At 41.8% G+C, this 22356-nt stretch overlaps 1 protein-coding gene and 1 long non-coding RNA gene across 4 annotated transcripts in view; one reads left to right on the top strand and one right to left on the bottom strand.

Annotated features, from left to right (window-relative positions):
• Positions 1-421: 421 nt before the first annotated feature.
• LOC139180753 (uncharacterized) lies at positions 422-20902 on the bottom strand. The gene is made up of 2 exons (XR_011565015.1): positions 20757-20902; positions 422-993 (listed from the first exon to the last, which is right to left on the bottom strand). It is a non-coding gene; the product is annotated as an uncharacterized lncRNA (long non-coding RNA).
• ANO5 (anoctamin 5) overlaps positions 20894-22356 on the top strand; it is an 87957-nt gene continuing 86494 nt past the window's right edge. For all 3 annotated transcript variants that reach the window (XM_070783237.1, XM_019954956.2, XM_019954954.2), the window contains exon 1: positions 20894-21663. In XM_070783237.1, coding sequence (XP_070639338.1) covers positions 20943-21663 — 721 coding nt within the window. In that variant the 5' untranslated portion in view covers positions 20894-20942. The remainder of the gene's footprint in view (positions 21664-22356) is intronic.

Below are 22356 nucleotides of genomic sequence, written 5' to 3'. Positions count from 1 at the left end.
AGTAAGTACATAGTAAAACAGACGCTGTCATACACCACTGGCAAGGGCATTATAATGGTCAAACAAAACAGACAAATACCAAAAAACAAATTCCGTAAAACAATATGAAGATGCACGTGTTTAGACAGAGAGATTTTTTTAAGCTGAAAATTCATTTTAAGTATACTTTAAGAAAATGAGAGATATGTAAAATATGAATGTACAGACATTTGCTAGAGAAACACAGTAGTAGCAAAGTAGAAACAAGCCTTATACCTTATAGTAAAGAAAATGGTATAATAAACCGCTGTTTCAGCCATAGACTGAATATTATGCTGTCATTAAAATTTATTCAGAAATTATTAAGTGACATGTGACATTATGACATAATGTTAAATTTTTTAAATAGGAAATAAAACTATATAAAAATATGTTCTCAATATAATTTTAAAATGTTCTTTTATTAATGGTTGTTAGATTTCTATAGTAGGGTTACAGATAGATGGTAATTTCTTTTTAAATTTTTCATCTTTTCTAAATTTTCTTGAGTGGGCACAAATCAATCTTCTTTTTTTTTCTTTAAAAAAATTAATTTATTTTTTATCGAAGGATAATTGCTTTTCAGAATTTTGTTGTTTTCTGTCAAACCTCAACGTGAATCAGCCATAGGTATACATATATCCCCTCCCCCTTGACCCTCCTCCCATCTCGCTCCCCACCCCACCCCTCTAGGTTGATACAGAGCCCCTGTTTGAGTTTCCTGTGGTCTCAGGCAATCTTCTTGATGAACTTCTCTGGTTCTTTTAGTCTGGCCTCGGGTGGTCTTCTCTGGTATGAAGAATGCTGACATCTTCCATTTGTTGAGTTTTAGTTACACAAAGAGCTTGAAGACATTGTTCTGTGTTTCCCTTGAGAAGGAGTCAGGACCCTGCTCCACGGCTGCACTACTGTTTCTTCGCTGCTTCTCCCTTGACTCTGCACGCCTTTCATTCCTGGATTAGCAACTGTTCAAATCTGCCCTTAGAGAAAAGAAATTCAAAACTGCCCTTAGAGAAAAGGAATAGTTGTACATTTTATCTTAGAAAAAAAAATCAAAGTTTCTAAAAAGATACAAGAAAAGTAAAAACAGCTCTTATTAGGATACATTTAAGAAATGAAAGTATTCAGGTTAGATGATATTTTGCTCTTTACCTGTCTTTCAATTCATCCATCCAGCCAATCATCCATCAAGACATACACATCATTGGTGTATCAGAGTACTTATTTTCTTTTTTTTTTAATTTAATTTTATTTTTTAAACTTTACATAATTGTATTAGTTTTGCCAAATATCGAAATGAATCCGCCACAGGTATACATGTGTTCCCCATCCTGAACCCTCCTCCCTCCTCCCTCCCCATACCATCCCTCTGGGTCGTCCCAGTGCACCAGCCCCAAGCATCCAGTATCGTGCATCGAACCTGGACTGGCAACTCGTTTCTTACATGATATTTTACATGTTTCAATGTCATTCTCCCAAATCTTCCCACCCTCTCCCTCTCCCACAGAGTCCATCTTAAGTACTTAACCAGCATTGAATAATATAATGTGTTTATGTTTTATGTGACAGCTGCTCCGTCGTGTCCGACTCTTTGCAACCTCGTGGACTGTAGCCTGCCAGGCTCCTTTATCAGTGGAATTCTCCAGGCAAGAATTCTGGAGCGGGTAGCCACTTCCTTCTTCATGGGATCTTCCAAACCCAGGGATCGAACCCAGGTCTCCCACATTGCAGGCAGATCCTTTACCGTCTGAACCACCAGGGAAGCCCTTAGTCTCCTTTAATCTAGAACAATTTATTAGGCTTTCTTTGTCTCTGGCAACACTGATTTCTTGAAAGACCATAAGTTAATTACTTAAGTATAATGTCTCGCAACAATTTGTATTTTTTTTTTCTTCTTATAATTCAATTCAAGGTACAATTTTGTCTGGGATACTAATGAAGTAATGTTTTCTCCTCAGTGAATCACATCAGATGCCCCATTTTTGGTGACTAGTAAGTAATTTCTGGTAAAATACTTTGAGATATGTACATATCCTATTTCCCTTTAAAATTTATGTTATGGTTCTATCATTCTTTGATGGATGGTTCATGTCTAAATCAATTATTGCTATCATAATCACAAAACGGTGACTTTCTAATACCATCATCCCTTCTACTTTTAGTAGTTGGCATTCTTCTACTATTAAAAGATTTCCTTTCTCTCTCATTTACTTATCAATGGGTTACAATTCATTACTATAATTTTTTTATTTTGAAATTTCAATTGTGCCAGCTTTGGCCGCTGAAAGCCCCTTCAGGCTTGCCCTTTGTCCTTTGGACACAATCCCACCTTTTTTTTTTTTTTTTGAGCACTGTCTTAAAGTCAGTTCAGTCGCTCAGTTGTGTCCGACTCTTTGCAACCCCATGAATCGCAGCACGCCAGGCCTCCCTGTCCATCACCAACTCCCAGAGTTCACTCAGACTCACGTCCATCGAGTCAGTGATGCCATCCAGCCATCTCATCCTCTGTCGTCCCCTTCTTCTCTCGCCCCCAATCCCTCCCAGCATCAGAGTCTTTTCCAATGAGTCAACTCTTCGCATGAGGTGGCCAAAGTACTGGAGTTTCAGCTTTAGGGCACCATAAGATGGTCCAAGTTCATTTGTACTTTTCCTGTTTCAACCCTGGAAAATTCTAATCTGATACTATGAAGTTCTTTGTAGCCTTTCTCTATTCCATATTGGTATCTCCCTTCTTCAAGATCTACAACTCTGGTCATCAGTGTCTTTACTCATTAGCTTAACACTGCAATACACAAAAAAGTAGTTTCTAAATTGCTACCCTCTTGCTACTATGAAATGCAAACTTACCAAGTAGAGCTCAAAATTAGTTTATAGTTCTTTTTGTCTTTAGAATAAGGGTATGGTTCAAAAGTTACTAAAATATTATTTAAAGTTATTTGATTAGTTCTTTTTGTCCCTCTAAGTTGTACTATTTGAAAAAATATGTTTACAAAGCTAATTATACTTGGTTGGTTTTAGAAAAGGCAGAGGAACCAGAGATCAAATTGCCAACATCTGCTGGATCATAGAAAAAGCAAGAGAGTTCCAGAAAAACATCTATTTCTGCTTTATTGACTATGCAAAAGCCTTTGACTGTGTGGATCACAATAAACTGTGGAAAATTCTGAAAGAGATGGGAATACCAGACCACCTGATCTGCCTCTTGATAAATTTGTATGCAGGTCAGGAAGCAACACTTAGAACTGGACATGGAACAACAGACTGGTTCCAAATAGGAAAAGGAGTTCGTCAAGGCTGCATATTGTCACCCTGTTTATTTAACTTATATGCAGAGTACATCATGAGAAACGCTGGACTGGAAGAAACACAAGCTGGAATCAAGATTGCTGGGAGAAATCTCAATAACCTCAGATATGCAGATGACACCACCCTTATGGCAGAAAGTGAAGAGGAACTCAAAAGCCTCTTGAAGAAAGTGAAAGTGGAGAGTGAAAAAGTTGGCTTAAAGCTCAACATTCAGAAAATGAAGAACATGGCATCCGGTCCCACCACTTCATGGGAAATAGATGGGGAAACAGTGGAAACAGTGTCAGACTTTATTTTTCTGGGCTCCGAAATCACTACAGATGGTGACTGCAGCCATGAAATTAAAAGACGCTTACTCCTTGGAAGGAAAGTTATGACCAACCTAGACAGCATATTCAAAAGCAGAGACATTACTTTGCCAACAAAGGTCCATCTAGTCAAGGCTATGGTTTTTCCTATGGTCATGTATGGATGTGAGAGTTGGACTGTGAAGAAGGCTGAGCACCGAAGAATTGATGCTTTTGAACTGTGGTGTTGAAGACTCTTGAGATTCCCTTGGACTACAAGGAGATCCAACCAGTCCATTCTGAAGGAGATTAGCCCTGGGATTTCTTTGGAAGGAATGATGTTAAAGCTGAAACTCCAATACTTTGGCCACCTCATGCGAAGAATTGACTCATTGGAAAAGACTCTGATGCTGGGAGGGATTGGGGGCAGGAGGAAAAGGGGATGACAGATGATGAGATGGCTGGATGGCATCACTGACTCAATGGACGTGAGTCTGAGTGAACTCTGGGAGTTGGTGATGGACAGGGAGGCCTGGCATGTTGCGATTCATGGGGTCGCAAAGAGTTGGACATGACTGAGCGACTGAACTGAACTGAAGTGAAGGAGCCAATAACATTTGCTAGCAACTAAGATCATAAAGCCATCCAGCCTAGCCAGGATGCCTCTGCCTATTATGGGCTGAATATTTGTGTTCCCCAAAGTTCCTATGCTGAAACACAAGCCCCCAGTGTGGCTATATTTTGAGGCAGGACCTTGGGGATATAATTAGATTTAGACTAGGTCAGCAGGATGGAAACTTCATGATGGGATTAGTGCCCCTATAAGAAGAGGAGGAGAGATCTCTCTCTGTCCTCCCACATACTTTGAAGAAAGGCCGTACGGGAACAAAGTGAGAAGGTGGTTGTCTACAAGCCACAAAGAAAGCCCTCACCGAGAACTGAACTGGCCAGCGCCCTGATCTGGGACTCCCTGTCTCCAGAATTGTGAGAAATAGATAGATGTTCAAGACACCCAGTCTGTGGTGTTTGTAACAGCAGCACAAGTTGACTAAAACAGGGCCTTTTCTCACTTCTACTAGTTTTCTTCTCCTCAGCTTTGCCCCCGGAAACCAGAAACATCAGTTGGCAAGTGGATTAGGGGAAGGGCAGAGGGATGAAGAGGTCAATCATACAAGCTCTTTCCTAAGGGCAGGCAACTGCCATCTACAGACTTTAGCATGGAGGGAGGTAAGAAGTCTTATCTTTTAAAAAAATGTTTATTTATATTTTGGGCTGCACCGGGTCTTCGTTGCTGTCTGCAGGCTTTCTCTAGCTGCAATCCACTGGCTTCTCCCTGCGATGGCTTCTCTTGTTGCAGAGCATGGGCTGTAGAGCGCACAGGCTTCTGTGGTTGTAGCGTACAGGCTTAGCTGCCCTGCAGTACATGGAATCTTCCCCAGCCAGGGACTGAACCCATGCCCCCTGCCTTGGCATTCATCTTAACCCCTGGACAACCAGACAAGTCCAAGAAGTCTTATCTTTCAATAACAATTGAATCACTTGATGGATATCTGAAAATGTGAAATTCTAACTACTGAACTGACATAGTATTTTGTAAACATGAATGTAATAAGGTTTTAAAAGCTGAAAAGTATTGACTCATTCCAAACACCATCCAGGGCTAGGCACTATTTACTTCTACCAAACAAATATTTAAGAGACAGTGAAAGATTAACATGAATTAGTGCTTGAACGGTACATGAAATCATGCTTGCTCATTATCCTGAATATACATCTGTCATGACCTGAATTGTGTTTGCTCCAGATTTTATATGTTGGAGCTCTAAGCCCCAGTACTTCAGGATGTGACTGTATTTGGAGATAAGGCCTTTAAAAAGTTAAAATGTTAAGATAAGGCTGAAAGGGTGGAACTTAATCCAATATGACTGGTATCCTTGAAAGAAGAGGGAACCTGGATACACAGAGAGACACCAGGGGCATGTGTGCGCTGAGCAACAGCCATGTGAGAACACAGAGAAAAGATGGCCATCTGCAAGGCAGAGAGAAGGGCCTCAAGAGAAACTAAACCAAACCGAACCTACTAGCACCTTATCTTAGACTTCTAACCTCTAGAACTGTAAGAAAGTAAATTTCTGTTAAGCTACCCCATGACATAAATATATATGTGAATATATATATTTGAATATATATGTGTATATATTTGACATGTCACAGTTATTTCCCCAACACCTTCTAGTTCTCTGTTTCTAACCCTAAACACATGCCTCAAACTAATTCATCCTCTTTTTCCTCTGTTATTGTCCTTGGCTTTCTTCCTAAGCTGCAGTTGGAATCCATTCTCCTGTACTAAGCCTTCTTTTAGCCTCTATAGGGACAAAATGAGCAGATATAAATGGAGGCTGGCATTTTTCCTGAAGCCTCTTTTACAGGGCTCCTGCAATCACCAGATGCTAGTTTTTTTTTTTTTTTTTCCATCTTCAACCCAAATCCTGTGGTTGAACCAAGCCAAAGTCTGCCAGCTATACCTTATAAATGTCTCATCAACTAATACCCCACCAAGACTAGGAGACATGAACTTCCCCTAGGCACTGGAAATATGTTAGCAAGTCACATATAAGCTGAACTACCAGTTCAAAATCTTTGATGGCTCGTTAGCACAATAGGATCAACCTCAGGAGAGGAGGTGTGATATCTGACAGCTGCAAATATGCTCTACACCAATCATCCTCTTTTTTCCCTTCTACTTTTCTCCTTATGAGATCTGTGTATTGCCTGGAGTAGAGGTGTGTGTGGCTAGATGACAGCCCTCTCTCGCAGAAAAGTTCTCTGTGGCTGGAAGAATAGTTTTTTTCTTTTTCTTTTTTTCAAGAATGAGGTGTCAAGTCAATAAAAACGATGGAAAGAATAGAGGCACTGGGACCATACTTGCTGCCCATCACACCTCTTGGGTCATATGAGAGCTCCTGGGCAAGAGAGGAGTTAGGACCAGAGTATGAAGGAGGCCCTACCATGAGGGACCTAGTGAGAGTTGAGGGATTGGCACTGCCCCTATGGGACTCAGTTGCTAGAAAATTGAGCAGAGGATCATTCCCCTCCCTTCCTTAAAATACCCAGTGTTGGCAACTACCTTGGAGAAGGAATACCATTCTGATATTCTTGCCTGGGAAATCCCATGGACATAGGGGCCTGGTGGGCTATGGTCCATGGGGTTCCAAAGAGTTAGACGTGACTTAGCAATTAAATTGGAGAAGGAAATGGCAACCCACTCCAGTATTCTTGCCTGCAGAATCCCATGGACAGAGGAGCCTGGTGGGCTGCTGTCCATAGGGTTGCACAGTCAGACACGACTGAAGTGACTTAGCATGCATGTATGCATTGGAGAAGGAAATGGCAACCCACTCCAGTATTCTTGCCTGGAGAATCCCGTGGACAGAGGAGCCTGGTGGGCTGCTGTCCATAGGATTGCACAGTCAGACACGACTGAAGCGACTTAGCATGCATTCATGCATTGGAGAAGGAAATGGCAACCCACTCCAGTATTCTTGCCTGGAGAATCCCAGGGACAAAGGAGCCTGGTAGGCTGCCATCTATGGGGTCACACAGAGTTGGACAGGACTGAAGTGACTTAGCAGCAGCAGCAGAGGACTGCCTTGGTGGTCCAGTGGTAAGGCTCTGAGCTTCCAATGGAGGGGATCTGGGTTCAGTCCCTGGGCAGGGAACTAGATGCCACATACAGCAACTAAAAAAAGATCCCCACATGCCAGAGTGGAAAGATCCTGCTTGCCACATCTAAAAGCTAGCACAGCCAAATAAACAGATATTAAAACTCCTGCTTTGACCTCCAGGGACCTCCACACCTTTATTTTAGCTACATGCATGTATAATCACAGGTGCACTGAGATTCCCTCAAGCGACTGTGAAACGTTGGGTTTGACAAGGGAGACTTGAGTGAGATACAGCAGGCGCTAAATGTTGTTTGTGGCTGAACGGAGACAGTGGATGGATTTTGAGCATGTTTGACAGGTGCTCTTTGAGGATCCCTGAAAATGAGAAGGGAAGATAGCTTGTTGACAGAGGGGACATGGGAGTACACTGGAAGTACTGACCAGGGATAAAATTAACATGGAAATCTACTTCCTTTCTGCTTTATCTTTCCATGTAGCTCTTGCTTGTGCTCAGTCGTGTCTGACTCTTTGTGACCCCATGGACTATAACCCACCAGGTTCCTCTCTCTATGGAATTTTTCAGGGCAGAATACTGAAGTGAATTTCCATTTCCTTCTCTAGGAGATCTTCCCAACCCAGGTATTGAACCTGTGTCTTCTGCGCTGCAGGCAGATTCTTTACCACTTCCCAGATTCTTCTGGGAAGCCCCATGTAAAATAACTTCTAAAGCCACAACAATCTCATCCCAGGATACACAATTTTGTTACATCTACAAAGAGTCTTATTTCCAAATAAGGTCTCATTCACAAGTATCAGGGGTTAGGACTTAAATATACCTATTGGTGGGGACACTATTCAACCCACGACCTATCCTATGGAAATGTTCCTTCAGCTGAGAATCCTTCCTTTTTCGTTAATCCCAGTTAGGCAAGGCGATTTTTGTAGTCTGTATTACCAAAATTTTAGCGTTTTTTCATTTTCTAGAAAAAATTACATTTAGTTGAACTTTGGTTTTCAAAATATGTTTGGTCTTTATCCACCTTTCATAGGTAGGACGGGCTTCCCAGGTGGCTCAGTGGGTAAAGAATCCACCTGCAATGCAGGCGACTGGGTTTCAATCCCTGGGTCAGGAAGATCTGGAGGAGGGCATGGCAACTCACTCCAGTATTTTTGCCTAGAGAATCCCATGGACAGAGGAGCCTGGAGGGCTGTAGTCCATAGGCTCACAAAGAGGCAGACACGACTAAAGCAACTTAGTGCACAGCACACACACAGCATGGGTAGGAAGCCTTAAAACGGCTGCCAGTTACACTGTGCTCAGCTACTTACCAAGAAAGACAGCCTCAGACAATTCACTGCACTGATCAAGGTTGATTGAATTGTTTCCTTTATTCCTGGGCACCGTGCAGGCAGCATTTCCCACTTCCCTTTGCAGTTTGGTGTGGTCATATAGCTAGTTGTGAGCAGAAATGCTGCACATCGCTTCCAGCTGGCCCATAAACCCTCTCAAGAGGTCACCCATTCACCTCTCTCTCCCAACTCCCTAACATACTCCAGTCTGGATATCTAGATTCAGGGCAAAGTTGAAAGCGACAGGATGATGATGGTGAATCATCTATCAGTCTGAGTTCCTGAATGATTAAGTAAAATAGAGCTCCCTAACGGTGATCAGGAACACCATTTTGGAATTTCATGGAGTAAGAAATGTACTTCTATTTCACTCAGGACTAAGTGACCAAGATTTTGAGGGTTATCTATCAGATGAGTAAACATTTTCTTAATACAAATAACAAAGGTGATGAGTAATCGATTCAGTTGGGTTCTTCCTTACTGGGAAGTTTGAAGGCCAAAGACACAAAATAGAGAGGATAATCTACAAAAAGTGAAAGGGTAAAATTCACACATTTCAAAGTGACCCCTTAGAGTCTAATGAAAACACACCTACTTGCCCCTTCTACCTCCTCTCCTGCCATTCAAACTGAGCGGCTTCACTTTCACTTTTCACTTTCATGCATTGGAGAAGGAAATGGCAACCCACTCCAGTGTTGTTGCCTGGAGAATCCCACGGACTATTAGGCTACAGTCCATGGGGTCGTAAGAGTCAGACATAACTTAGCGACTAAACCACCACCGTAGTACGTTGTACAACACAGGCAATCGACACAGTGAGTAGAGCAGAATATAAGGGATAAAAAGTTGATATGAATTCATAAAAGAATAAGAAAAAACAGTTGAAGAACAGGTCACCCTTAGAAACTTAAAAAGAGGTTTTTCTCCAAACTCTTCTATTTCACCTTTTAAGTCCCTAGATACACCACTTCCCCCGTTTCTCCTCTTCCTTAGAAGGATGTTGGAGGAAATAGCACTTGAACATGGGCTTAGTTAGACACAATTTCCAATCCACGCTGTGCTACTTACCAGCTTTGTGACCACGGGCAAGTCCTTAACCTCTCTGCTGTTCAGTTTCCTTGTTCACAAATAGGGCCTTATGGGGATGACAATTTACCTAACAGGGAAGTTCCTTTCTGTCCCCTCTGTCTTTCTCATACTGAGGCACCAAATCTAGTCATGCCCTCTGAGTAGATCTCCAATGCTCTTGGGCTTCGTTTCTCTCCTTCCTGGCCCCAGTCCAACCTTCATACATCTTAAAGGAGGTAACTTGTGATACAAATAAATGAAACTTTATTGAAGCAATGACAGGCAGGCAGAAAGTTATTTTTGTCAGGGCATCCTCCATGGTCATTTACATAATACAAATTGGTAATCACTTTTGCTGTAACACATTAGCTAGGCAGTAAGACTTTTCAGCTGTAATATATGAAGTTAGTAAACCATTAGGCAGCCAAAAAGTGCAGAGAGGAAGAGCATAATCTCTCGAGCTTACCTACCTCCATGTAAATCCTGGCTTTAGCCCTTACCTGTTGTGTAACGGTGGGCAAGTTACTGAAACCCTTTGCAGCCCAGTTTCCTCGTGAGAAGAGGGACAAGAGTGCATATTGTACGAGGTATTAGATTAAATGATATATAAAGTCCTTAGACCAGAGTCAGAACTAAAATTAGTTGAATAAAATGACTGAAAGATCCCTAAATATGAAGAAAATGATACATGTTCTTTTACTATTAACCTTCTTTTATTCAAAACAGCTAACCCTATAGTTTGAGCAGATATGTGAGCTCTGACTCAGAGATAAACACCTTAGGCTTAACTAAATGAAGGTTAGACACACAAAGCTTTATGAAGGGTGACATGTAATAGCCACTCATTCATACACTGAGAAGAAAAAAACAGGTGAACCAAGCCCAGACACAGAAAACTTTACCTTCTATTTCTCTCTCAGACACACACACACACACATCACCCACATATCCTTGTTTTCTATGTCCTATATAAGTGCCATATAATATTGTATGAAAGACTGTTGATTTTTAAATGAGTTGAGTTTAAAGCCATTATAAAAACTAATTAGGAACTAACTTAAAATTATAATATAGTGTTTATGATCATGAACCCCTCTTTATCTGTTTCGCCTGTTTTTCAGATAAGCAGATTAAGTTACAGAGATGTTACAATACTTGCACAAAATGACTGGGGAGAGGAGATACATTTATTGGTCTGTAATAGGTTTTTGTTTAAAAAAAAAAATAGGTTAGAGTCTTAAATTCTCCACTCACCTAATCTCCACAACAACCCTCCAAAAAAAGACATAGACCCATTTCACAACTGAGGGAACTGAAATCCAACAAGAATTGGAAGTTTGTGCAAGATTATAAAACTGGTAAGTAACAGAGCTATACTTTAGACTTCAGTTTGCCTACCCAAATGCCTCGAGTTTTTCCCTTGGTTTCTCAGTTTTTCTCACTTTCCAGTAGCTGGGTGAAGCCATATGAAATTAATATAGACCAAATTTGGTTCACAGACCAAATTTGGGATTTGCACGTAATTCAATGTATACTCAGAGATGTGCCATGCATGCTGCTGCTGCTAAGTCACTTCAGTCGTGTCCGACTCTGTGCGACCCCATAGACGGCAGCCCACCAGGCTCCCCCGTCCCTGGGATTCTCCAGGCAATAACACTGGAGTGGGTTGCCATTTCATCACAACTGTTCACTGTCATTCTTGCTTCCTTATGTTTCCTTTACTTTCTCAAGTTCACAGCTTAACATCCTACAGGTATGGACACTGATTTGAATGGAATACCATTGGAAAGATCTTGGAGAAATATGAGATACGATCTTTGCTCTCAGATGACTATGGTCTAGTTAGAAAAGAAAAAATCCTCATGAAGGAAAGGATCAGAGAGGAAAACAATGAAGGAGAGATTCACTGGGATATCAATTCATCTGAATATTCATATGTCGAGCCCTATGCTTGCCTCTGGTGGATGCAGTAATGAGTAAGCGACACAGTTCGAGTCCTTGTGGAACAAGAGGTGAGATCAGTGAACAAATAATGGAATAATCACAGATAAAAAATCTGTTCAGAGTACCTCTCTGCTCTCTGCCTCTCTGTCCATCTCCAGGAACTTCTCTGACCTCAGTAGAACAGATATTGATCAGTTAACTTTTGAAGCAGCCTGTTTTTCTTTTACAGACTCCCATTTCTTTGTCTTTGAAGATGACTTTTCTGGCAATTTGGGGATAGAGTCCTCCCCTGAATGTACAGCAGGTATGTAATCAAGCAGGGTGGGAGTGACTGCTTGCAACTACAAATAAGTATCTAGCTTGGGGGAACTAAATAAAGAATGTGATTAAGAACTTTCTTCTTAAAACATGAAATTACAAACCACAGCAGGCTCAGTTACAAACTTGCTCGTGATTTGGGGACAGTCAAATATATTCTTGATGCTTCTTATGCTTCTGGTTATAACCACGTAGCCATTGGGTGGAGTACTAGAAAGAGGATTTAATTAGGTACATAAAATGCCAGATGTAACCATTGAGGGAGGGACACACTTTAATTACATTTTCTTTGTACTTATGGTTGAAATTGTAACCAAATTAGGTACTTTGAAAATAGACAAAGTTTGCACAAACATTTTATAAAAGGCTTGACAAATGTCATTGTACAAAATTGTATGCTCTCACTAACTAGATGCTTCTGTATTTCAGTCAAGTTTGATTTTCTATTTAACCCAAGTTTTAAGGACTCCTTTAAAATTTCAATCGGGGTTGTCATTTATTTTAAGGAATATGAATTGGATGACAGCATATTTAAATCCAAGCATATCATCTTTTAATGGGAAATTACTATTTCTTGGAAGCTTTTATTTCATTGCCACAGCACAGAAGATCATCTGAATGCTACAAAATGGACCATTTTAATCAATAATGTGAGTCTGCTGGGTCTTCAGAATTCCTTCCATTACTTCAAGCCATATTTGTATTGACATCTTTATGCATGACATACATGATTTCAAAATTCAGAAATTTTTTGTTTGCTTCATATATTATAAAAATATTAGACTAATAAAAATAAATTCCTTCATAGAAATTAAAGGCATGAATATATATATATATAATTTTTTTTTTTTTACTTTTTTAAAATTTTTGACGGTGCTGTGTGGTATGTGGTATCTTAGTTCCCCAACTACTTCAAGCCAATGCCCCCAGCAGTGGAAGCACTGAGTCTTAACCACTGAACTGCCAGGGAAATCCCGGAATGAATATATATTTAACAATAAAAGGCTCCAGCTTCTCAAAACTTTACCACTTAAAATCAGCTCAACAACACCAATAATAACAAATGCAATGAAGTGAAGACGGCACCCCATGGTTTAATATTTGAACAAGTGAAAACATATGCATTACTATATTTATTGAACCTAAACAATCTTGTGAGTTAGGAGTTATTTTATCCATTTTATAAATAAAGAAACTGTGGCTCAGAGAGGTTAAGAATCTCATCAAATATCACTTGGTTAAGGACTGAGACAGCTAAGATTTGAGATCAGTTTCATCAGGCCTCAGAGCCAACACACTTAACCATGAACAATATAGCCTGATGAGAAGAAAGAAAATCAACTATCAGGCTGCCATAGTAAGCAAAAAGGGAGGCTATGAAGTGAAAGCAGTAGGAAATTACCCAGTGCGACTTCCAGCTGGGTGAAATCATTTTCAGTAACTGAAGAGTGAGACATTTCAAAAGAATAAATATCAGAATGCTGGCAATTTAGATGTACACTATGAAAATACTGCACAGAATCAAAGTTGATTTTAGTTTCCACCTTGAAAAGCTACGTGGTGATTAAGAACACAAATTTTGGAATCAGACTATTCTGGGTCCAAGCTCTTGCTCTTTTAATAGCTATGCAATTGTGGACTGATAACCTTTTTAAGCCTTAGTTTACAAAATATTTTTTAAATGGGGATAAAAATAATAATTCTGTCTTAGCTTGGGTTTCCCCTAAGAGGAGAGCCCAAGGTAAGACTTCTAGACAGGAAGGTTTTTCTGGGAAATGATCTTAAGGAAGGCTGGGAACAGTCAAACATGAACAAACATGAAAGGAAGACAAGGCAATCCAAGGGCGAATGGAGGTAGATCCCTCTGAAGAACCCTTGAAGCGTTAAGTTAAATGCACCTCAGAATTGCCTCTCCAAGGGACAATGGAAAAGGGGTGTATTTATCCTTCATTCCCAGTTGGTCAGAGTTGCCTTATGTTGTGTTAACATTCTCCTGCTTAAAGGCTTGCACGTGTGTCAGAATAGTGTGGGGTGGAGGAAACCTACTTCATGGTGGTGGAGAAAAACCAGGGCAGAAAGGATGAGATACTCTGTAGAGTCAAAGTAAGCTTCTTTCAAACTACACATACACATAACTAATTGCTATAGTAAAAACTGGAATAAAAAGGTGAGCTGTAAAATTGTGAGAGAATATCAGTAATTGCCAGAGGCTAGTGGATTAGATAAAGGAATTGACTTCAAATGTGTGGAATAGTTTTGGCAAATGTTCCAGTTTGTGAATGCGGTGATTGTTACATAACTATTTATGTCATAAAGTTATTTAATTGCACACTTAACATTAATGATTTTAATTATTAATATAATTACTAATAAATATTATACCTCAATACAGTAAATTTTAAAAGAAAAGGTGAGCCAGGCTGTGCAATACACACAGAGATGTCTGATGATAAGTTGCTTACCTCACATCATCATGAGGAATCAGTGTAGTAGTATATCCAAAGCACAGTAATTAATACTTACATGAATAACAGTGGCTATTATAATTACTAATCACCTGCTTGAGATAATCCTGATGACTTTGAAATAAGTGGTAGAATTGGGAAGTTGAATTAGTTTGGAGGAAGACTGATTTAGCCTTGCATTTATTCAAATTAGATGACTAATATTAAAACATACAAGTGACTTAAGACTTTAGAACTTTCCAATGAGCACTTAGTGTGGAGCTGGATATTTGAGTGGGAGCCTCAAAGAAGAGATAGTTAATGAAAAAAAAAAAAAAAAGAGTAAACGAGAATAACAAGGGAGAATTTGCTGAAAGAAGTTCATCTTCCAATTTCAAGGAAATCGTTGAAAGTACAAAGGAAAGATGAAAACTGACATCCTTTTAATGAATACTTTGTGCCAAGGACTTAGCACTATTATTTTCCATAACCACACTGTTGGGTGGATACGATTGTTTCTATTATAGAGATGAGGAAATTAAGGATTAGAGAAGTTAACCCACTAGCTAAGGGCTACGCAGTCACTTCATACTTGGACAGGTCTGCCTGATCCAGAATTTCTGACTGTAACGTGCCTGCTCTTTCTCACATATCATGTTTCCAGAAGAGTAAGAGAGTCAGAATTATGGATGGCGACTCAGAGTGGCACAGGTCCATTGTGAAGATCTGGAGAGACATGCTGGATATAATGGCTAATAGAAGGCAATGAAGGATAACCTTTAAGGAAACAGTTTCTTCCATTGGCATGATGAGGTTCTAAAGGGATATGATGGTAAAGAAAATGCAGAGCCAGTGGGTGTAGGTTTCCTGATGGAAAACTTTATCTGTGAAAGAGGAAAGGGAAATATAGTAATATAGGTATCCCCATTCAAGGTCCAAGATCCAGATTTTTATTTGATGCAGCCAGTGTAGACCATATGGGTTCATTTGATTTTTCATCTCCTGTGTATGTATATGCCAAAGACAAATTACAATCCTAAGCATCTGGCATTTAAACAAGAAGATGTGATTGCTTTACACCAAAGGAAACTTGTTAATACAGGAACACAGCAGCACTAGAGCACAGATGGTTCTTTGCTCTCTTCTTGAGCTTCCCTGATGGCTCAGTTGGTAAAGAATGTGCCTGCAATGCAGGAGACTGCTGTTTGATTCCTGTATTGGGAAGATCTGCTGGAGAAGGAATAGGCTACCCACTCCAGTATTCTTGGGCTCCCCTTGTGGCTGCCACCACTGCTTGCCAAAGGTCTATTCTATTTTCAAAGAGCAGCCAAGAGATTGGTGCTCAGATAGTGAGGCAAAGTCCTGACTATTGTCTCTATCTCTGCTGATTCTAGTTGTTTCTTTATGTAAATTTTAGAGCTTTTTTTTTTTTCAAAATTAGAAAATTATTTCTTAGAATGGCATTGAGCCACAAGCCACTGCAAGTGTGTAATCCAATTATTCTCCCAGATGCAGGAAAGTGAGGGGCAATGAAGAAGACAGCTAGTGACTCAGGGAATAGGAAATGTGATGATAAACCTTTGACAAATCATTCATTCAACAAATATTTGTGAGAACCTTTCTATGCCATTCTAAGTGCCATTGATATATGAGAAAAGAAAACTGAGAAAACCTCAGCCTCCAGGGAGCTTATACAAAAATAAATATGCACAAACAATTAAATATACAAAGTCAGAAAGAATGGCTCTAAAGGAAAACTTTGGGCTAAGAGGATAGTAATGTGAGGTTATTGACTCAGGGTGGTCAGCAAAATTCTTCATTCGGATAGAAAAATGATGGAAGAGAGTGAACCATCAAATATCTGTGTAAAGATTTTTATGGAGAAGAAAACAGTGAGTACAAAGTGCTTGGGAAATGATGGGAAAAGTCTTACTCAGTTTGCGGAATAGCAACGAGACAGCATGGCTAGAATACGATAGCAGAGGTGGGAACTAGGCCTGGATCATGTAAGGATAGTGCTGCAAGCCTACTGGTAAGAAAGATTGTTAGATGTCCCCTTTCATGTGATAGAAAGTCACTGGCAGAGCTAAGCTTGGTGCTCTGTGATGACCTAGAGAAGCTGGATGGTGGCAGGGGGCGGTGAGTAGGAGGGAGGCTCAAGGGGGAGAAGATCTAGGAGAATACTCACAGCTGATGCATGCTGTTAGTACAGCAGAGACTAATACAACATTGTAAAGCAATCATCCTCTGATTTAAAAAAAAATCATTGCAGACAGCAGAAGAAGCACATCATTTATGATCTCAGGGGCTGTTGCAAGCTGTCATGAGAGAGATGAAAACATTCTTGTTTCTCATCTTTTGCTGAGACACTTCCCCATCTCTCTAGACTGGGAACCAACTGCATCTTTCCAGTTACAGGGCACAGTAGACATGCCACCCTGAGTCTTTACATTGGCAAATGGTAAGGTTGCATGTGAGTACTCAAAATTGTACTGGTGTTTCTGATGATCATAATAGCCCCAGAGGCCAGCCTGTAAAGTGAGTTTTTCTAGGAGAGGGAAGAATGCCAGATGGTAGGCAGTCCTAGTAGATAGGGCTAGGGCTCACTGAAAAAGTCTAGGACCTAAATAATCAGGATTCAAAGAAACAAATATTGCAGTATTTAAATATTACAAATAAGGAGATTTGGCCCCCTCCACTGACACCAGTATTAGTGGTGAGGAATCTGTGTAGGGTCAGAAAATGCCTGCAAATCTCAGAGAAATGGTTGAAATGGCATTTTTGTTGGGTGGAGGAAACAACACCCCACAACTAGTATCCCTACCTACTGTCAAATCTATAACTACCTCTGCCAGTCAATAAAACTTTCTCATGTTTGTTACATTTTTACTGTTTCCAAAATCCTTTCATGCATACGATTTGTTTGACTTTCACAACTTTGGGAGATGGGTGTAACAGGTTAAGAGCCTTAATAGTCACAGGCAAGGAAGGAGGGATGCAGAATCATCTGTTCAAGGTCATCATGCCCTTTAGCTCATTAAGGGACAGAGACATGCAGCTCTTTCGACTCCTGATTCAAAGATTCATACCTGAGAGCAGGCCATTTTATGTGGATTGTAATGATGCTGAAAATATATGGACTAAGTAAAATTTTTGTGTGCTGTGTGCCAAGTCACCTCAGTTATACCTAATTCTTTTGTGACTCTATGGACTGCCAGGCTCCTCTGGCCATGGGATTCTCCAGACAAGAATACTGGAGTGGGTTGCCATGCCCTCCTCCAGGGGATCTTCCCGACCCAGGAATCGAACTCATGTCTCTTACGTCTCCTGCATTGGTAGTCTGGTTCTTTACCACTAGCATCACTTAAAATTTTAGGAGTTAAAAAATAAATGAATGCCAAGTAGCCCAAAAGGAGAACACTTACTGTAGGAGTTGAAGCCTTGGCACAGAAATACCAAGAAAGCAGACTGATCCAGACCACAGCCTGCAGGCACCATATCTTTGCTTTAAATACCAGCAGGGAGAAGGATTCATTGCATGACTTTCCAAGATCCTTCCTGGCTTCCAGAGTGTAGCTCATGAACTTGTCCTCTTTAGCCTTAAACCCATCTATTTAACGAGGCTGCTAGAATAAAAAAAATACATGCAGTTGTTGCTCATTTTTATACATTTAACTTTCACACAGCCCAGGTTTGCATGTATTATATACTGACACTCATAAAGAGTTTTTTCTACAGAGAATCTACACTTTTACTTACTAGTTATTGTCGTTTAGTTACTAAGTCGTGTCAGGCACTTTTACAGACCCCATGGAGCCCACCAGGCTCCTCAGTCTACGAGATTTCCCAGAATACTGGAGTAGATTCCCATTTTCTTCTCCAGGGGATCTTCCTAACCCATAGATCAAACCCATGTTTCCTGCATTGGCATGCAGATTCTTTACCACCAAGTCACCAGGGAAGCCTACTTACCAGTTGGCAAACAAATATTTTAAGCAATCATTTGACAGGTTAGGACCCAAAGTATGACAATTTTTGTATTTACAGCTATGTTTCTATTGTCATTTAAACACTTGCAGACCTCCCTTAGGATAGGACACAAAAGGCAAATTAAAATAAAAAGGCACTACAAAATGATGCAATAACACTGAAACGAAGGGTGAATAATCTGGAAACAAAGGCTGAAATAATTTGGAGGGCTAAAAAAGATCACTTTCTGCTCTCAATACAACACTTAACTGTGTATTCAATTACATTAAAATAATATGTATTCATTATTCATAACATAATTCTGGAAATTGATGGTTGAAGATTGAGTTTAAAGAGGCGGGGTGTAGCAATGGAAGAAACTGACAGATCCTAAAATTATGAATGGATAAGCAAGATAAAGAATTTCAGTGATACAAATACAAAGAAAATGTCTCAAGATCTCAGGCGTTATGGAAAAAATACATACCTTTATCGAAAGAACACAAGAAAGATCCAACTTTTTTGTAAACAAAGATTAGAGAAGATGAATATCAGCAAAATCTGCATCAAAATATTCAATTTTGCACAAAATCATCATCAAATGTCTTTTTCACATGTCACTTCAAATACGGTGCAGAATCAAGAAATATTAAATATACAAGTCTATAAAATTATAGGAAAATTATTTTGTTGTTATTTTCATTTAATCTACATAAAGCAAAATCTGTACCGTGTGTTAAATCACAATACCCACAGCACCCAGCAGAGTAGCTGGTATATGGGAAGAACACAAATCACATGGTAAACATTTTATTAGACTTAAACAATGATTAGTCAAGAGGTAAATACCAACACTTGTCAGGTAACCACCAATTTATTATAATTACATGTAAGTCTACGGCTTAACTTATGAATACTGTTAGGTAGTTAGAATAGGGAAAAGGAGTCCAGAATGGCGGTGTCTAAAAGATAAGGAAGAGAAAAGCCTGCGAATATAGAACAAAGGAAGGTCTGAGGACTGGAGTGAGGACCTCAGGTAAAACAAACAACACTCCTGGCTGGCCCAATTTACATAGGACAGGTCGGGGGTGGGGTGGGGGGGGGAACATATAAAAAGAGGAGCCAAAGCTAGCTCTCTCTCTCTCTCCCGTGCGCTTGGGCGCTCTTCTCTGCACATCTTTGGGTTGACATGCCCTCACGCCTCGAGGATGGATTTTCCTGTTATTATCTAAATAAAATAGAGCTGTAATACGGAGCTGTAACACTGATTTGTCTAAGAGGTATAACATAGTCCGTTCGAGACCTGAGAGCTATAACACGGTCTAAGACCCAAGAGCTGTGACATGCTGAGGGCTTTAATGTCCGTCACTCCAAATCTTTGTTGTGTTGAGACAGAACCGAGGAGTATATACTCCTCGGTTGCCTGACAAATACCAACATTTCAAACACCATTCCAAAACACATCAAGTAAGCAATTGCCTATAGTCTGAAAGAGAACAGACAGCAAGGCATAGGAAAAAAAGAGATGATTTCCAGTTCCACAGTTAACCATTGACTTCACCAAAACACTTCTCGCAGGCCTATTTTCTCATCTGTAAAAGATACTTTTAGGCTCAAAAATGTCAATAGAAGGGGGAAAAAATAGAGTAACATGAAAATTCAAAAAGTTCAAGTCTTCCTTGGTTATGTTCTTATTCTTAAATGTGCCCATACCTGCCCCAAACTCAGTCACTCCCTCCTTAGCACTCTCAAGACCCTCAGCTCAGACCTCTACCTCACCCTTAGTTCATCACCACTTATCTATTTCCCTCTTTTAGACAGTAATTTTTATCTCCCAATTATTGGGGAGCTGGTATTGTTAAGGTCTCAAAGACATAAATCAATTCAGAGGAGCCTGTGAAGAGTGTGACCATTCACTCTGCTTGAGGTCGAAATGCTCAAGCCACTAAGAAACTCTGAGATGGAGCAGGGCTCAGTGCAAAATGGCTTCGTCTTGAGAGCATCTGAATTCTTAACTCATTACAACGGCACTGTACAATGTGCCCCTCACAAATCCCCGAGGTGGGTCCTAATAATGGTTCTCTTGAAGAAACAAGCCAATGTCTCCTGAAGAAACTTGACCAATGCCATCTAACTTCCAAGGGGCAGAGGCTGAATTCGAATTTAGGACAAACTTGACTTTCCACCAACTGTGTGAGATGAGATTCCCTCTGAAATGCAGGAAACCTGGGGTTTGATTCCTGGATCGGGAAAGTCCCCTGGAGAAGGGCATGGCAACCTACTCCAGTAATCTTGCCTGGGAAATCCCATGGACGGAGAAGCCTATGGGGTAGCAAGAGTCGGACACGACTTAGATACTAAACCACCACCAACCGTGTTGCTGCTACCTGCGCAGGATTCCGGAAGGAGGGGCTGCTAGAAACTCGCAGAACGGGCCACGCGCGGGCCTTTTAAGGGGTGGGGTCCCCTTAAGGAAGGCAGGTTTTTTCTCACCCGACAAAAAATAACTCCTCAACCTGGAAGGGGGCTCTCTCCGAGTGCCGCCCATTCTAGGCGGAGGGCCGGGCAGATAGATGGACGAGGACCTGACCGACAGGCTGAGGGCGCAGTTCGCCCGTCGGCTGGCAACAGAGAGTGGTTCGGAGAGAGGGGAGGCGGCAGCCCAGGAGAACCGGGAGCCCAGGACGGGCGCCAACACGGTGGGATGGGACCAGCAACACCAGTTGAAAAGCGAACTGCCGGACCAAGAGGGCCGGGAGGCGGCCGCGGGCCTGGAAGGAGAATGGGACGCGGAGGAGCCCGGGCCGAGTGAGGCAGGGGGCGGGAGCGAGAGGGAGCCTGGTAGCCCGCAGCCCAGCGGGTCGAGGGGCGGAGAGCTGGCGGGGAGGAGAGAGAGGCGGGGAGAGCCGCGGGAGGGCCAGAACCGACAGCACTGGTGGAAGCCGGGAAGCTTTCATCCCGGCACGATCCAGGAGATGTACTGGGAGCGGTCCAAGAGGCGCTACCGGGAGAGGGCGCTGAAGCTGAGCATCAAGAACCCGAACAAGTGGAAGTACCGGCAGGATAAGAAGCCTCACGGGCTGGCGCCCCCGAGACCGGAGGAACCCAAGGAGATCCACGTTTACAAAGAGGACCTCTTGATCCCGTCCCAAGCACGGCGGCCCACCGTCAGATTCAGCTTCCAGACCGCATTTCAAAAGTCGTCGCAGTGGTCGACCGTCTCCCCCTCGGGCAGCGTCATCAACGAGCTGGCGAAGATGGGCGACCCAGACGTCCTGGAGATGGTGCAGCAAGGTGGGAGCCGGCTCGCGTGGCGCGGAGACCCCGGGGGGACGTTGGCGGCCCGGCCGCCCGGATCCCAGGGACGTTCGTGGATGCGCTGCACCCCGCGCGAGACAGCGCCCGCCAGGCGCATGGTCCCTGCCCGGGTGGGTGAGCGTGGGCGGGTGAACCGAGGTTCCCCAGCCTCTGAACTTGGGCAGAGGAAAGAAAGAGCCTCCTACCAAGGGGAGAGCCCAAGCTTAGCGCGCATGACAGCAGTTCCCGGTGTGGGCCCTGGAGTCCTGTTGCCTGTTTCTATTTGCCAATTACTGTTCAAGCTTTGAGATCCTTGTTAATTATGGGAGGAGCAGACCGAACCCTAAGGTCCATCAGTTTGCGATTCCTATGCACGTGGGGAGGCTGCTGTTTCACAAGGTTTCGTTGAATTTTTAGTTTCTTTGGGGAAATACTTGTTCATCCTTTGCTCCGGGGTTTCCCATCTCCCCCTACCCGTGATACTTGGGCTTTCCTCCTGAGCCATGCCAGAGGCCCCAGGAACCAGCCAGAAGCTAAACAGGTGTGGGTCCAGGAAAATACCAAGCCCTCTGGGACAGGATGGGACAGAGACAGGGCCAGCCTCTGGAAACTCCCCTTGTGGCCGTCCCGAACCCGTATTCTGTGGGTCTGTTTTAGTACACATTTCTTGAAAATGCACATATTTTCGTA

Source organism: Bos indicus, chromosome 29, assembly GCF_029378745.1.
Source record: "Bos indicus isolate NIAB-ARS_2022 breed Sahiwal x Tharparkar chromosome 29, NIAB-ARS_B.indTharparkar_mat_pri_1.0, whole genome shotgun sequence".
Classification (NCBI taxonomy): domain Eukaryota; kingdom Metazoa; phylum Chordata; class Mammalia; order Artiodactyla; family Bovidae; genus Bos; species Bos indicus.
The sequence above is the reverse complement of the archived record's forward strand: the minus strand, read 5'-3'. Positions and strand labels throughout refer to the sequence as shown.